At 24.3% G+C, this 19,317-nt stretch overlaps 1 protein-coding gene across 4 annotated transcripts in view; it reads left to right on the top strand.

Moving 5' to 3' along the window:
- LOC113554006 (1-phosphatidylinositol 4,5-bisphosphate phosphodiesterase classes I and II) overlaps window positions 1-19,317 on the top strand; it is a 46,116-nt gene that overhangs the window by 21,345 nt on the left and 5,454 nt on the right. For all 4 annotated transcript variants that reach the window (XM_026957637.1, XM_026957647.1, XM_026957656.1 and 1 more), the window contains exons 2-11: window positions 5,283-5,360; window positions 5,468-5,536; window positions 5,719-5,856; window positions 12,239-12,372; window positions 13,932-14,016; window positions 14,091-14,191; window positions 17,497-17,828; window positions 17,883-18,199; window positions 18,285-18,498; window positions 18,964-19,161. In XM_026957637.1, coding sequence (XP_026813438.1) covers window positions 5,283-5,360; window positions 5,468-5,536; window positions 5,719-5,856; window positions 12,239-12,372; window positions 13,932-14,016; window positions 14,091-14,191; window positions 17,497-17,828; window positions 17,883-18,199; window positions 18,285-18,498; window positions 18,964-19,161 — 1,666 coding nt within the window. The remainder of the gene's footprint in view (window positions 1-5,282; window positions 5,361-5,467; window positions 5,537-5,718; window positions 5,857-12,238; window positions 12,373-13,931; window positions 14,017-14,090; window positions 14,192-17,496; window positions 17,829-17,882; window positions 18,200-18,284; window positions 18,499-18,963; window positions 19,162-19,317) is intronic.

Raw genomic sequence — 19,317 nt, 5'->3', positions numbered from 1 at the left:
CTACATGAGTTTTAATCATGTTGAACTTACAAATTAAATATCAAAGCAATGTATAACTGACAATCGAAATTGAAAGTAAAAAAAAAAAAAAATATATACATTTTCCTAACACTCTAACAGTATCTATAAAATAAAATATTGTATACTTACTAGATAAAGAATAATCTTGACGGTTCAGCTAATCACCTATTTGGAAAAATGTAGATTCTTAGTAATTCATGACGAAAACGAATAAGCCAATATTTTAGTCAATAAACAATTCATTCAATACCAATAATATCCAAAGATACGAGTAATTAGATAAGATTTATTTTAAATTGGAACGCTTCTCCGTAATTTAAAAATCAGTTTCTAGGTATATTATGTGCATTGCAGACAATTTAGAACTAAAAAAAAACAGGTCATAATATCAGGCAATAACAGTCCACATGACCATTTTGAATACCATGTATCAGTTGGCAGTTTTGGAAAAACTACACCCCGTCAGCGATTCTTCGAAGAATGTCAAAATGTAAAAAACTATATAGAGTTTTGTAAATGTAATTTAAAAAATTCATAACATTAGTCACTAAGTTTGATGGACGAAATATCGATGACTATAAAGAAAACCAAAAACATTGCAAAAGTATTATTTCTAGATGAATAGACGTTCTCGAGATATTTGTAAAAAAAAAGTCGGCATAAAAACTTGTATAATTTATTTTCCACGCATTTCTTGCTAATGTAAATAACCAATTTGTTACATACGCCGTCGGCGCAACTGCAGTAATCGACACTAATCACCATTAGTAATAATCCAAACGTGGACGGTAAATTAAAAACTTCAACCCCAAATCGAACCCGGACACAACAATGGTGAATATAAATTGTCTAACGAAGATAAATTTCTTCACGAACCACCTTTGAAATAAAAAAAAAATTCCTCGTGTGTGTCTTTGAATAACATTGAATAATGTGAATAAACGGTTAAAACCTTCCGGTAATTTTTCAACGACTAGGGCATTATCCCTTTCTAAAAAAAAGACGCAGAATATCATCCCCGTGTTTTAGTTTATGAAAGGAAAACCATAACTGTTTGGTTGAAAATTTTTGAATTATTAACTGTTGAAATGATTTACAAACGCACCGTACTTGATAGAACACTATTCATTGATTGAACAATTTTTTCAATTCCAATGATAATATATCACTCGTAAGTTATAGATTTATAGTATACAAAATAAAGTTATTCAGTAGTTTTCATTATCTACAGCTTGCGGTATGGCTTTGACGTTAAGTTATCATATTATTAGGTATTTGAGTTTAGTGAATAGCGATTGTGCGATGTGAATATTTCGTGGAAAACAAATTCAATTTAAATATTCCTTTTAATGATAATAATATATGCTTATAAAACAAAGTGACCTCTTGTTTGAGGTGTTATATCTCATAAATATGTCACGTTAGATGTGTAGAATAAATAAATAAATTGTGTAAATTATGTAAAATGGCCAACAAAATATGAAAAATACATTAAATATATTTGAAAAAAAAAAATCAAAGTAAATGGTTGTTTAAAGTATCTTTTTCTTATGGATCATCTAAAAAAAACTAAAACTCTCAAATTATTAGAATAACTACGTGTGTCTATAGTAGGTATGCAAGTTATTTATTAGCATTCAAAATATGCTATTTGCTGAGACTAATGACGTTTAAGTAATTATTAACGCTATTAGTCGGCGCATATTGTGTTTCGACACTTTTAGAAAATACTTTAAGATGGAAATATATAACCTCCGACCTAACTTCAACAAGCCACAAACAATTTCAACAAAATTTAAATACATACAATGACACACTCTTCTATATTTAGTATATCTGCAACTTATTAAGTAATCCACACCTGCACTCCATGCACATTCTCATTTACAGAATCCATGCATATTGCGATTGATGGAGATTATTATTATTGTAAAATTGTTAATAAAAAAACAGAGGCCGAAAGATAATTTTATCATTAGGTTCAGATCATTTAATATTTGAATAGTTGCTTAATATCCTGTTTATTTATTTTACCTACTAAATCGATATAATATAATATAAATAATTTAATTAGAAAATCAGTCAATGCTGATAATAATAATTAGTAATAAATTACCTAGTATTTAACAAATTCAGGTATTATATTTATTTAATCTACTTAAAAAATTTTACTTTTGTCGACGATAAATACGAGCAATCTGGTCACAAAACTTCGTACTACTATTATACTACTTTATACAGAGTTAAAAATACCTAATTCAGCACTATAGGCTGACTTTTTAATTTAATTACATTGTACTACAGAGTAGATTGTAAATATCATTATACTTAAAAGCAACAACAAATCATTGTGTTCAAAAAAAAAAAAAACAATTATAAGTTAAGGTTTTTTACTAAAAAATTATACTATTCAGTTAAATATACATTTTATCTTATCTCAAAATCAAAAAAAAAAAAAATTATTGTTATATTTTTCTTAACATTTCAGTGTCCATTATTTTGATCATTTTTATTTATCCTTTTTTAGAATGCATATATTTACTGGCGTATATGGTAACATACGCTAACTATATATTATATTATATTATTGTTATGAACAATAAATAATAATCAGTTAACGTGAATATTGTGATTTTTGGAACAATAATTGTTTTGTTGTAGTAGTTAAACACAGTAGGGTTGAGTTATATAAATTACACTGTTGGGAATTTTAGTGTCAAGGTTCAACCATGTGTTTATTATAACTGTAAATTATTCCGGATATATAAATAAATCTATTTTTTTTTACATTTTATATTTTTAATAAATTATGATACAAAATTTATAATTCTCATGTTAAATAAATGTAATATTTATTTTATTTTTTATAAGAACAATGCAATGTACCTCTGATATTGATCATATATATAAATAATTGTATTTCGTTTGTGAACATTTGCGTGCTTAGTTTTTTGTAACAAGGATTTATAATTGAAAATAAATGTTAATATTACTTAGTTGGTCACTGGTCGATACCGGTTGTGGTTGTCGCGTAATCGAAGTTGTGTTATTGATTATCAGTTGTCATTATAGGAATAATATGTTTCTGGAATTGTAATATACAAAAAAAATAAGAACGTTTGATACATACGTCTTGATTTATATAAATTGTTTAAAGTATATTAAAAAACTTTTTTTTATTCTTATGAATTTTGGTAACAATAATAATAATAATAGTTTTATGTACGTACACCTAACACAATAATAGGCATTGAGCATTTATTTTTCGTGAACTATGTTTTCTTACAAATTAATATTTTGATTAATTTTTTTTCTATTATAAATTATCACCTTACTGAATTATAAATACATACTACAATGTTTTATATAGTTTTAAATTATTGGTAACTCTGTATCTGTTTTAAATTATTGTGTGAAAAGGATGTCTGGATCAGCATATGTAGTATTTGTCTTGTAATAATTAATATCATAATAATATTACCTATAATATGTACGTACATGAATGATATTTCATCAATATAATAAATTGTATATACATCCTCCTATATGTATTATGTACCTACTTTACATATCTATCTGAAATAAGGGCCTTAGTCCTCAGGCAAAGATATAACGAAACTTGTAATTACACGGTTTATTTGGTGAATGTATATTGTATACATATATACCTATGGTACCTAACTATCGTCCTACATTTGTGTGATTTATTAGCTAACATATCGATGAGTTCTTTATTTCATACATTGGAAATGATGCTTATACATGTATTTGAGTTTTGAAATGCTTTCAAAATATTTTCAAGGTATGATCATGTTTATATTTAAGTTTTAAATTTATTAGTTATACATATAATACATTTAAGTACTTTATACGTATACACTTATATATATAATTGATGCTACAGTGGAATGAAGTGTAAATATTATAATCAGCGTTTGGCCATTTAAAGTTTATGGAGTCAGGCAACGTTCGTTTATCGAAATTAACGTTCTCGTCGTGGCTGTTGTGTGAAGTGTGTATATAGTTAAAAATCGAGTTAAAAATGTATAAACTTTGTCTCTAGATAAACTTCCAATTGAAATGCGAACAGGCACTTGGGAAGTTCAAAATCATGGTTAAACCCGATGAAAGTTGTTCAATTTTATTTTTACTGGGAGAAAAAATGTTTGGTGTTAAAATTAATGTAGGTACATTTAAATTCAAAGTGTATTGAAGTCGGCCGTCTTTATAGTTATTAATTAATTTTGCACTCAAGTCAACAATAATTGATTTGTTATTATGATTATTACTATTATTATTATTATTGTTATTATTATTATTATTATTATTATTATAGATGCATAATAAGTATAAAATATTATGTTTGAATGCTCAGCAGTATTTAAATTGATGGGTTTTTAGGAAATTATTTATTTTAGAATAGTTAATTCTTATTATAATGATTCCAGGCTCAAGGGATGGAATGTTATAATATTCAAAGTTGACATAGCTTTATTTCCTCGATAAAAACGACAATTTTTGTTTTCATGTTTTATTGTTGTATGAAAATTATTTTAGTTTATTTCCGTTAATATTTTGAAAGTTCTTAACTGCATTTTTTTAAGATGTTGCTTTTATTACTCAAAGAATATGCAGTTATAATAAAAGCTCTTCGTTTCTTTTCATTTGTATTTTTCTTTATGGTAACGTCAATTTTGCACGATTGATTTTGATTTTTTTCAACTCGATTGATTTGCTAAACGGGGCTTATATTTTAACAAATGTATAGTTCATAAGTACTTATAGACTACAATTATGTTTCAGTTCACAAACGTTACCAATATATTTAATTTCCTATAAAGTATAAAGCCTATATATATACAGTATGTTTAATGTTTGTGGCAACGTAAATATATAATAGTCTATTAAATGCTTACTAATATTAATATAATAGGTCATATGATAAAATGTATTAATATCATGTTGGTTATTCATTTGATATTTACTTTTATTAGTTTATAACCATATCTGTGAAACTTGTGTGTACAAATTATTAGAACGATTATTAATCATAGGTTATAGATAATAATATTACCAGACTTATATTTACTTATGGTAATTTACTGATGTAACATTCAAAGTTGAAAGCTATTGACATTATTCTATCGTGTATATTAATATAAATGTTCAATCAATAGGAACCGTTAATATTTTTTTGGCAAATATTGTTATACGTACGAATATTTAAATTAATAAAGGAATGTATTTTTTTTTTTTTACAGGAGAGCGGAATCGGGCTACCTGTAACTATCAAAGTAGACGAACGGGGATTTTTCTTGTACTGGATGGACCAAAAAAAAGTAAAAGCACTGCTTCCTGAATATTATTGTGACTTAACCTATATTATAATGACTGCGTTTATTATTACCATTTATTTTCGCTGTTTTTTTTTTTTTTTTTTTGTCAGGACTGTGAAGTGATTGACATGTCGACGATACGAGACACTAGGACAGGAAAATACGCCAGGGTCCCAAAAGTATTTTTATTTATTATATATAAATATATGCATCTATGTGTGTGTGTGTGTGTGTGTGTGTGTTTGTGTGTGTGTGTATATAATTATAAATGTATATGTGCATTTTTACGCACGCATGTACTATGTAGGAGTATGTATGGTGATATTTGATGAATGATTTTATGTCCCTCGGTTTTATTTAGGACACGAAATTGAGAAGTGTCGTGTGTATGGGGTCCCAAGAGCCATTGGGCGATAAAACGATTACCGTCGTCGTGGCCACGGATTTTGTGAACGTGTCGTTCATTAATTTCTGTTGCAATAAAAAGCAAACGGCCCAAGTAAGCATAATATATTGCATAATAATAATTATTTTTTTATCACAATATCGTGACCAATTTAATAATAGAATATAAATATACTTTAATATTAATAATACTTTTATTAATATGTAAAAATAGACGCATAGATATGAAATATTATTAGCATTGAACACTAAAAATAAAAATAACATTTAAAGTAAATTTACTTACTTTTTATTATTTTATGAATTAAAATGTATATAATCCTTGTATACTCATTAGTTCTCGGAATAAATACAGTTTTGAAAAGGATATTATTCCAATATTGCATTAATTTGCATTTATTATATGCGTGTAACCACTAATTATTATCTCGATACATAATATTAAGTGACGAGAGAATTTTTTTAAATAAACTTTCAGCACTATTTATATTATGTGTATGATTTAGAAAATAACTATATTTTTAAACTTTAAAGCATTTGCCTTAAGGAAAAAATATTATAATAGATCAATAATTTTAAATATACTTGAAAAGGTATTATGGACTCCATGTCCATACTTCACAATTGTAGTAAAATATATGAAACTTATCTGCAGCTGGGCCTTAATTGTAAGACATTGAAAATTAACTTAATATTTAAATATTTTTATTGTACTTACTGTAAAATAATATTTTCTGCTTCAAAATGATACAAAAATAAACGTCCTAGCTTTTATGTTTAAAAGCTTTTTTTGTATTTTAAGTCAATTTTTAATTTATACATTTGTCTTCTTTTACATTTGAAATTTGTTTACAAACTGTTTTTTTGAGTATTTTAATATTTTATTAATAATGTAATATAATTTTAAACTTCGTGTACTTTTAAGTTATTATAATTAAAACTGAGCGACCAAAAAAAGATAAAGTCTACGTATATAAGGATAGAAATATGAAATTAGGTAATCCTTGGTTGACTTTAATTGGTCGTTGTATATCTAGTTACCTTCATTTATATAGTAAATTAAACTTGTTTGTTAAATTTCTAAGTACTTTCATAAGTAATTAGTTGTTACTAATATAACTATGTTCTTTAGGATAAGGGAAATTTAAATTAGAAATAAATTATTTACTTAATAATATTACCTATTAAGTTATTTGATTATTTATTACAAGTGTATATGAATAATTGATATTTTTTTACGATTTCCCTTTGTTTTTTCTTTAGAAACCCGTATAATAACTATTATAAATATCGTATAAGGTAAAAAATGTATACAAATATTTCTCCAAATTGTATTAAAATATAACTTATTCATTTTAATTGATAAAATTAATTTTTTTAAATAATAATAATATGTATTGCTATTTGAAATTAATTTCATATTATATTAATTTAAAAAACTGATGACCTATGAGGCTATGAACTTATAAAATATATTATATTTATTTCGACTTTAAATAAAAATTAGTTTATTTCGATTAAGATTATGTATTTATAACTTTTAATAAAAGCATTACTAATTTCAGTTAATCACGTGTAAATTATATTCAATAAATCTCAATTGAAATTTTTATTATATCATAAATAATAATAAAAACATAAGGAACATTAGAGGTAATCATAAATTAGTTGTAGTGCACTACAATAGCTATTAATCATCTAATTAATGCATAGAAGTATAAATTCATATATTTAATTATAATTAAAATTTTCAAACTAACATATTATTATAATTACAAACGATGACTAGATAACGGTTTGAGGCGTGTTGGTCAGTCCCAGTATTACGTTATAATGTTACAAATTTGTTGTTACCAATAGAAAAATTATGCAGATAAATTATTAACTGGCTTGTTAATGAAGTGTGTTTAAAATTGTCTTAAATAGTAAACACGTTAAACACGTATATTCTTAGATTATTTGTTTAGGTATGTAAAAATGAAAACAACCCGAAAAGGCATCTGCAAATTGAATGACTTTGTCATTGTTTACTAAATTACAATAATTTTGCTCTTGTTTTACTTCTTATTAGTTATTACTTATATAGTTCGTCTTTAACTTCTGTAAATCAGTTTTATCTATATTCTCGTGTAGCATAGCCCTTAGTTCTGAAATGAACTAGTTAGAAATTCATCGATGCTACTAATCCATTACCTGATTTTAATTACAAAAATAATTTTGAAAATAATAAAAAATCTGCAATTATATTGTAAGGGTACATCATTTTAAAGTAAATATTAATAATATAACATAAAGGAAAAAGTTTGAGAACTATTGTTTTGTACACGATTATAGTGTAAATAATTTAGAAAAAAATTAAATACAATAACTAAAATTATAATGCGGATTAAACGATTATGATTAATGCGATTGTTTAAACATCATTTTTAAAATATTAATCTGAGAATGTGAATAAATATTTTAAATTAGTTTAGGGATTAAATATTAGTTAAGATAAATTGTTTATAATGTTTGTTTACATGTTTCATTAATACAAAATAATAATATTATGTCGTCCACATATTCACATATTATTTAATGTTAGTTTATTTTTAGCATTGGATTCAAGATTTTCCTTAAAATATAAAGTATTATAATTTATAGTTATCTTTTACGGTGTGAAACTTTCTGTTTAGCATTATATTAATTATTTAATTATTCTTGCTATTATTATTATAACTTAAGTACAATAGTATTGAAGAGGAAATTTTGAATGTATTATTAATTATTTAAATTTAAAAATATTTTTTTACATGAGTCCACTGATGTTGATTAAGGAGGTAATAATATATAGTTCAAGGTTATAATTTAATTGAAAATATAAACTAAATTATAATCACCTGTAGTAATATTTATGATAACGAGTGAAATAAATTTATATTTTGTATTCCTAAGTAATAGAAATTATGTTCATGGTGAATTTTTTAAAAAAACCTTGTGTATGCGTTAAAAATAACAACTCAAACTAGAAACCCCTTTTGGTTGTGTAATGTTCCTTTTATAATATATATACTGAGTGTGACCCTAGAATAACTATGTTAAAGTATATCGATGTATTGTGCTCGTTTCAAACAAGACGGGATTTTGGCCAAGATTTCTCTTGGGGTGGGAATACATCTTTGTATATCAGCGGGATATCTTCGTTCTGAAAAGGATTTATAAAAACGCAATAATAACTGACTTGGCTAAAATACAAAAAATAATATTACAAGAAAAGCTTTTTGTTTTCATCTAAATATATGTTTCTAATTTAACTGGTCACATCTGATTTTAAATCAAACACATTTTTATTATAAAGGTGAAATTCTAAATCAAATTTCAATTGAAATGTTTATTCACTTTTGTTTTTTTTAATTAAAAAATGAAAAGAAATAAAAGTTGAAACATGGAGGGAGGACATTCTCTATTTACAGTTCGAGCGCTGGAATTGAGTTAAATTGAACTAATTTAAAATATGTTTAATTTATATGTATTAATCCCAACGTGAATTTATTTAAAAATAAATAAAATATTGTGGTCATCAATTTGTATAATATTCAACATTACGTGTATTCATTATTTTCAATTAAGATTTATGCAATAGGATAATTTAAAATAAATTGTATATTACGATATATGTACTTATAATAATAAGCATAAATGTGAACATTATAATAAAATAATTTTCAAATGAATAACATACTTAAACTATTTTAATATATGGGACTCGTGTAATTAAGCTTTCAAATTATTATTTAAATATTACGTGTTAACTATCAGTTTAAATATAAAGAGTTTAAGTACATTTACTTATTAATAATTTTCAAAATGACTTTGTATTTATTTTTTCGTTTATTAAAAAAATATAAACAAAAGTTTTTTTTTATTATTTATGTAGAATCATTTCGAATAAATTGCTATGTATTTGATAGTAAATACTTACAGATTATAATATATTTATATGAAACACATTGAAATGGTGAAAATAAAAATTACTTTAATACCCAGCAGTAATAAATTGGATATTATTTGACCAAATTAAATAATTGCATCGGTATTTCATATTGATTTTTTTATAAAATTAACCTAGACGGTTATTACATTTTTTTGATACTTAAAACTTACTATCAACAGTTATTATTTAAAAATAACAAAAAAATATGAATACATTAAATTTAAAATTGTATCATTAACAATTTCAGTATATATATATATATATATATATATCATAACTAAGTTAAATAGGTAATTTTAATTAATTTAATTTAAAATTATAATTAATAAATGCATTTAAAAAACACCTAATACACGATGAGAAAAATGTGGATATATAAATATATATCATGTTATATATTGTATGATTCACCAAGCATGATCACCTCCTTTTATCCTTTAATAATTAATTATTTATGAAAAACTCAAATTTTTATAATGTTCAAGTATACTTTAAGATCAAATTTTCAAATACTTATATATTTTATACTATTTATAGAGTATCTGCTATTCTGGTGCCGAGAAAAATATATATTTTTTTAATGGAAACCACAATTTTTTAATGTACAACATATATGTTTAATAAGATGACCTGTTTGAAAATTTGAACGCATTAAAAAAAATATATATATTTTTTCATACGTATTTGAAACTAAAACGAGTAGTTCCGATGTTATTAAACTTAGCGTAATAGGTACATAAAAATATTATTAAGAATAATAGTCCTTTATAATGGGTTTACATAAAATATAAAATTGATGTAATGTATTAAGTCATCTAGTATAGTGTTACGACCTTTTTGACACTACGAACTACTTAGAGAACTTTCGGTAGGTCACGGATCACTTCGATTTTAAGGTGACCTTTTTTCTTTCTTATTAGCAAGGTTCACATTTTTCAGATTTTAAAATAAATAAAAATAATAATATTTTCAATAACAATGTTAATTATTTACGCTTTATACATAAACATCAACTTTTTCAAAAATTCATCTTAATAGTTTATAACAAAAGAAGTTGTTCTCATTTGAAGAAATAAAAAAAGTTTGTATCGCTACATCATAAACTTTTTATAATGTATAATAATGATAATTATTTAAGAATATGGTTCTATAATATTGTACGTATTAAAGACATTAAAACATCAAAATTTGAATGAATTCAAGTATAAAATTCGGAGGTGCTGAGCATTGCTCTCGGGGATAATTTTACAAATATAACAATTCTTAAGTTCAAATAATGTCTACGTATTGTAATGCTGGGAAATTATGAACAACTATTTGCTACGAAATAATTATGTATTATTTTATTATCGAATAAACTACGATTATTTTTACAAAATTTTTATCAGAGTTTCTATATTTACTGAAACCTTTTATAATGTTTTATTTTTATAATTTAATAAGTATTTAATAAACAGATTTTAAATTTTTTTAGTATTTTATGAAGACAATTTAAATGTTGATAATAAACAAACTAAAACATTTATACGTACTTTGTAGTATATGTGTTAATATATTATTGTTTGTTTTTAAAATTATAAATACCCACTTGAAATTTATTTACGATTTACTGTTAAACTAATTTTATAACTATCTTGTAGCCATGTCTATATTCTAGTCAATTTTTTATAATTTCCCATACAATTTTAAAAGTCATTTTTCATTAAAAATCGAATGATTTATTATATTTCTTGTACATTTCATATTACCTATTTATTCATAAGTTTTTATGAAAATATTTTTTTCGTCAATTTTTTCGAAAAAATTTGAGTGACGTATGTAAGCATAAATTTAAATTTTAGTATTTTATTTATTTGTTTATCTTTATTTAAAACATGAAATGATGATAGAATACCAATAATTTTTTTATATTTTCCTAGATAAAATATTCTTTAATTCTAGTATTAAAGATAACAAAATCGTGTTGATTATGACGAACGTAAATTATTTTTTTTTATGTATAATAATATGTAATGTGTGCATGTAAAACGAAACTAATTAATTAAAATTCATATTATTCGTGTGTCTTCTTAAGCAGTTACATCAACTTCAAATAACTTAGTTAGATTATTCCAAAATAATATGTGTAAGCCGCTTTACTTGGCTTTTAGGTTTATTTCAACCTGATAGTGAAAATATTTGGAAGTATTTAAATAATGTAATATATAATGTACTTATTTGAACTAATTATATTTGAGGTATAGGTACACAGTAAAATATATTGATACGAAAAATCGATCATTTTACAAAAACTTAATTACACAGGAACTGTTAATTTATACAGGTCTGTAGAGTTACTAATCGATTTCAATTATCTATTTGACAATATTGTAGTGTACTTGACCCTTTTCAGTGTCATTTCAGTGAATTATGATGTCTTTAATATTGTGTATTCATTTAGCAGAATTAACAGAGGCAAAACATTGTTACCATGTCATTAATTGTTATTTATTACACCATTTAGGTATGGACAGATGGTCTTTTGAAGCTTGCTCTGAATTTGGCGCAGCTAAATTGGTCACCAATAGCGTTTTTGCACAAAACGCATACCAAATTGAATTTATTAGTAGACAAGAATGGAAAAATTCCAATAAAAAAGTGATTATTACATTTTTATATTATTTTATTTACATTTATTTGTATGGCATAATTTAAACAGAATTTTTAAAACTGTGTCCATGAATTAAATTAAACATCTGAAACATCGATGGTATGTGTTAGTTTGATTTATTAGTTTTTTTTAGTTATATATAAATATTGAAAATATACAAGCATTATGTTTTTATATACGCATTTGAAGTTTTAATTTTGACAGAATTTATCAAAATTATGAAAATGTATGATTAATTTTTTTGTAAAATGCAATAATTTTTTTGAATTCAAAACTAATAAGTTTTTTACAATGACCTAGCTATTTATTTATTCGCGATATCCTACTATACAACAGAATTGACTTCCGCAATTTTTTATTCGAACGAATAGAGTTTTATGAAAGAGATATTTAATATATGTATATATAGAAACTTCTATTAAAATAAATTATTTGTTTTGTGTAGGTATCTATAATTTTTATCGTAATTATTATCATCAAAAAATAATTGTTACACTCCAAGTTAATAAAACATACAAAAATGAATAATTTCTTTTAAACAGTAGTTACAAAGTAAAACGATTTGTCTCACTTGACTTTATGTATATTTAGGCACTTCACTTTGAACTCATCTGCATTAATTTCATGAAGTATTAGATAAAACCCTTGTGTGCTTTGTATAATATACGATTATAAATATGTACCTACAAACCATTCATTATTCAATAAATTATTAATTACATCGCTCAAAACAAATGAGCACACACCTCAACAAAAATTTCAATTTAATTAATTAATTACTAGAATAGTGCATTGATGTTAAATCATGTCCAATTAATCTATATTACATAAATATTTTTTTATGTGCTTTTATAACACTACATCATAATATATTAGAAGTCGATTATAGACTGTGCTTGGAAGCAATTATTTTAGTTTTTAAGTACACTTGGTTTCTGCTCTAAATCGGTTTTTTGTATGCAATTATTATTGCTTTAAAATATAAGCATATATGACTCCTCCAATACCCAATTCATCACTTTTTTATATTTATTACCGAGATCATGTCAAACTAACGTCGAGTAAAATATGATTAAAAAAATTATGATTAATGGAATGTCCGGGTATATAATCATCGATACATCTAAATGAGTTGTACAATTTTTAATTTATCTATTAATTTTATTAAAACTTATTTACTTTTGATATTTTTAATTTGTTTAATCAAATGAAGGCGATAATCCCGGGTATTGAAAACATTATAATCTACGCATATTTATCTATCCGGATTCGTGATATAAAACTATATATACATAGTCAGAGAAAATATCAATAACGCGAAAAATTGATTCTATTTGTATAATACGTATACTATTTATTTCTTTATTTTGGGTATCTTAGCGTTTGCGTATTTTTTAACTGATCATATCTTGCAAACTTAATCAGTGCCTATAAGCTTATTTAATATTATATAATATACGAAATTAAAATACCACAAAGCGCTCTGTATCTATGTATACATATTTTATGACATTAGTTTTTATATATTTATATGTAATAATTTTAGTATTCTCAAGACGTTCGCGCAAAACAAAGATGATAGGAAGAAAATCGAAAAGGCCCTGGAGTCATCTGGATTACCATCGAATAAAGTACGAAATACAATGAGAAGTTATATTAAAATTGTATTAATTAGACCAATAGTAACTGATGTTATATTATCCAGAATGATTTTGTTAGTCCGGCAAAGTTTATATTCGAAGACTTTTTCACTTTCTACAAAAATCTCACGACTCGACCCGAAGTTGCGCAATTATTTGATGACATGTGAGTATATTTCAACATTAAAATCAATTACAATTTATAACATTAATAAAATTAGTGGTAATATGTATATACTAATACAGTACATAAATGGTACAAAAAGTTAGTTAATAATATCTATATATAACAATAATATACTTTATAGACTTATAGTTCATATGATATATAGTTTTGATTTAATTGATAATGTACCTTGTATTGGTTCTCGTTCTTGTATTTTGTGTTACGATGTTAATTTATTGTATATTTTAACTATAAAACATGATTATCATATTATACTATTATTATTATCCTTTAGTAAATGAAATGAATAGGTTATGTATATTCTAATGAATTATCAAAGGGTCATAAAATTAAACAATATTTACAGGACCGGAAAATGATATTTGTACCTTTTGGGTTTGTGTTTTTTTTTTTATAAGACCACCATGTATTTTTTATTATCCTTTCATTATCCTATAATAATATTTGTATTGAAAATTAATCTACAATTTTAAAGGAAATATTCTTAAATGTAATAATTAAAAATTATGATTGATTTAAAAACATATTTATAAAAAAATTATACGTAAATACCACATGGTATTATAGTTTATCTTTCTGTATTCATATTTCATAAAGATATTTAAAACCTAATTTATTTCATACATACTTCCCCTGCTGATCCACCAAAAAATGTCTTGAACATTTTTATTTAAATAATTTTTGGTCATACCTAACTGTATGAATTTGTATGTTAGTTTTTAAAATTTTTCCGATTCTGGTACTCGAATAATATCGAAAATACTGAAAAAAAGCCAATATGTCTCTATTGTCTTTATAGTCAATTTAATGTAAGCAATTAAGTATTTATTTTACTTTAACGGATTCATTAACTGAATTTTTGATATGTGAAAAAATACACAAGGCTTAACTAGGATTTGTTGTTGTTAAAAGAGCTTGACTCTTAGAAAATAAAAGTTTAAAATAAATCATAGAACCAAAATTTAAAAAAAATAAAAAAAAATTTATATTTTTTATTTTATAGTAAACTTATTTTATATTTTATAATTCCACACACATAATATATTTTTAAAAGAGAATATTTGTTAAATTTTGCATTTTTAAGCACCCCTAACTTCTCTAGTTACACTGATACTTTACTTCCTCAATTTGAAAATTAGTTAGATTTTTCTTCAACAAACTATTATTCACCATTTATATGAATTTATATGGCCTATTCCAAAATGTATATTAAAACTTCTTCGACCTCTATACCATATAATTGATACTCAACACTCGCCAATACATAGTATTATAATATAATTAAACCAAAGATGTTAAATAACGAAACAATAAAAAAATTTCCATTTTATTTAACAATAAAATTTATTAATTTTAATTTTTTATCATAATTTAGTATTTTTCATTCATAACTATACATTAAATTGAATACTGTAATGATTATTTAATCAACACTGTTAAGAAGTTAAATTGAAATTAATAGCCTTAAAATCAATGCTTTTACGAGATCAATAAAAAAAGTAATAAAATTAATATAATTTAACTATAATGTTTATTATGTATAAAATAATAATTTTTTTTCTTTAAAAACTACAATGACAATTGTCTAAGGCTTAGACGCTAAGCAATAATAATTTTAATTTTAGATAGTACGCATTGTTGTATTTAAAATACAATATAATATGCGCAACACTGGATAGGTTTTTTTTGCATGATAAAATTAGATAGGCCGGGGGTCTTATCACTCCAATAAACTCACCACATAATAACTGTAAACAAACCATAAATAATTATTGATTAGAAAATGTAGTTATAATATTAGTTTAGAGTTTAGAGTTTAAGAAATAATACAATTTAATAAGACGAAAAATTTTACGTTTGTTATTTTCTAACGTTTAAATTCATGTTTAAAACATAACAACCTTTCTTTCAACGGCATCATAATTAGATTTTTCTTATAAATGTACTCTGGCATATTGTTAATTATATTTACGTGTATTATTGTGTGTATACACACTATGTGTATATACATGAAAATGTATGTTATAGTTATCAATTTGTCGCATCGTTAAAGATTGTTTTTTAGCAACTAATGAAAATTATAAAGGCTAAATAATACATTTTAAATAATGAAAGACGGGGATTCCCGCTATGATTTTCAATCACATTAAATACTCATAATACTATTATATTATAGTTGTTTTTAAATAGAAAACATAAACTGAACAAACAGGTTAGTATTTTAATATTATATAGGTAATTAATTTATAATATATTAATAATATATCACATAGTTCCTCTATTATATATAGTTCCACAATAGATAAAAACCCTACAAATTTTTATCTTAAAATATTTAACAATTTTTATTTTATCTTATATATTATTATCATAATTCATAGCCAATAAAATTTTGATTAATGCAAAAATATGTATAAATTATAGAACTAATTTATTTTCCATTTGTATAAATATACTTAATTTTGGTATTGACTAGAGCTTTTTATTTAAATCTAGGACATTTCCTACTTCCTTGTAATATTGTTCGTGGTATCTAGGGACTAGACAGGATTACTTGAGTTGTTAAAATTGAAAATATCCATTTATTTCTTATGAAAATTCAAGCCGAATGTAACAAGGATAAAATAGTCTGTCAGTGAAAAAGTTAAATAAAAATATTTTTAAAAAAAATGTTCATGATTGAATAGATTTACAAGGAGTAAATTTCCTTATGTATTTTATTTAATTTTACTTAAATATCCAAACATATTTCTGTTTAGAAAAATCTTAATTATTTAAAAAAAAAAATATTCTTTACAATGAAATTTATAAAAAAATATATGTTCAATATGCGTCGATTCGAAAATAGTGTTAAAATAAATTTTTATTTTGAAATAGTATAATTTGTATGCAGTTGGATAATTTTATTAATTTTCTATGAAAAACATAAAACAATATAATATCAAATATTTATCACTCATAATGTATTTTATCCACTGCTATTTTCTCAGTTAAAATAAATACGAATTTAATACATTAGTATCCTAAAATGTTAAATACTTATAGCAATATTCATATGTTTCTTTAAAGTTTTAGTTATTTTTGTCAGACGAATTGGTTACACCTAGCACTTAATTTTGCGAGAATATAATATTTTAAGTACATAAATCATATAACCTTTATTTTTAATCCAATGCCGATTCAAGTTATTATTATATTATCATAATAAATAAAATATATTAATTATTATTTTAATAACATTTGTTCATACAAATGTATACATCTGTGTCTTGTGCTATTTTTAGATGTTGTAGTGATCGCGGAGCTTCGGGTAAGAAAAAACTTATGACAGTTGATCAGTTCGTTGATTTCTTGAATCGTACTCAAAGAGATCCTCGTTTAAATGAAATACTTCATCCATATGCAAATTCAGACAGAGCAAAAGATCTAATTCGTGAATTTGAACCTAATAAACAAAGCGCTCAACGAGGCTTGTTGAGTTTTGACGGTTTTCTCAAGTATCTGATGAGCGCTGACAACCCTATAGTATCGTCTACTACGTTTGAATTAAACAACGACATGGATCAGCCGCTACCACATTATTTCATAAATTCGTCACATAATACTTATTTGACTGGTAACAATTATGCACAATAGTATTTATAGTTTTCTAAAATTAATTTTTAACTAGGTCACCAGTTGACTGGTAAGTCATCCGTAGAGATTTACAGACAGTGCCTACTGTCTGGATGTCGATGCGTTGAATTAGATTTGTGGAATGGAAAGACAAATGAACCGGTAATCCTGCACGGATATACATTTGTACCAGAAGTGTCAGCTCGAGAAGTAATAGAGGCAATCGCTGAATCGGCTTTCAAATCGTCGGATTACCCAGTCATATTATCATTTGAAAATCATTGCAACACTAAACAACAAGCGAAAATAGCCCAATACTGTCATGAATATTTTGGTGATATGTTGTTATATGAACCATTGGACAGCCATAAAGTAATAATTATAAACACAACTATTTTTTTTTTTTTTTGTCCCGTGTGTCTAATTACCTCTAACGCTGTAATATACGTTATTATAGCTTGAGCCTGGCATATCGTTACCACCTCCTTCAATGCTGAAAAACAAAATAATCATAAAAAATAAGAAAAAACATCACCATCATCATAAAAAGCCTACAGCTAGTGTAGTATTGGAGCCTGCTACAGCTGCAACTATGGTGTTGGGTAATGGAGATTTACCACGAGGACCTATTCGACAATCTAGCAAGGACAGTAATCAAGACGATGATGAAGGTATAAACAGTAATTATAATATAATTAAATTAATAGGAAACTAAATATTATAACGTAAAAAATGAACCGATGTTTTTGTATATTTACTTTTTATAAATATGTGTTTTGTGTAATTATTATTGTTTACTATTTTATATATTATATCAACTTTTTACGAATGAGAAAAAATATTTTTAATACATTTCAAAATTCACGGGTCTGAAAAAAAATAAAAATTGAAAACACTAACTGTGTATAATTTATATTTTATAAATATGTGTTGTGTGTAATTAAAAAATACAAGGGCGCATTTTTGTTGCAAAAAAAAAAGTAATTTTGATATTGTTATAGAATATTAATTGGAATTAGAAATAATGATTTCACCTAATTTCAGACCTAAAATTCAATTCAGCTATAAAGCTGTGAAAAATTATAAAAATATATTAAATCTACGCATAAATAACGACGTTAAAACAATTATTGTAGATGACGATGACAGCAGTAGTGATACAGACGGTGAAGAAGAGGATATAGATAGAACAGTTGATTTAAAACATGTGTTACAAGGTAAGCCTTTGGTTGATAAAGTATCCAACACCAAAGAGACAGAAGCTGGTACAGAAATTTCAGTTCTCGTGAATTATTGTCAATCAGTGCAATTCACCTCATTTGAAAACGCGGAGAGTAAGTTTTATAATAATTTTATAATATAATTTTGAAGTTTTATGTTAAGAAATTATCTCCTCTATACGTTTTATTCCCCCTGCCTTATAAATGCGTAACGAAAAAAATATACGTTCTGCTGTTTGCTTCGTTAGTTTTACGTAAAATAAGATTTAC

This window comes from Rhopalosiphum maidis, chromosome 4 (assembly GCF_003676215.2).
Source record: "Rhopalosiphum maidis isolate BTI-1 chromosome 4, ASM367621v3, whole genome shotgun sequence".
In the NCBI taxonomy this organism is placed as follows: domain Eukaryota; kingdom Metazoa; phylum Arthropoda; class Insecta; order Hemiptera; family Aphididae; genus Rhopalosiphum; species Rhopalosiphum maidis.
The sequence above is the reverse complement of the archived record's forward strand: the minus strand, read 5'-3'. Positions and strand labels throughout refer to the sequence as shown.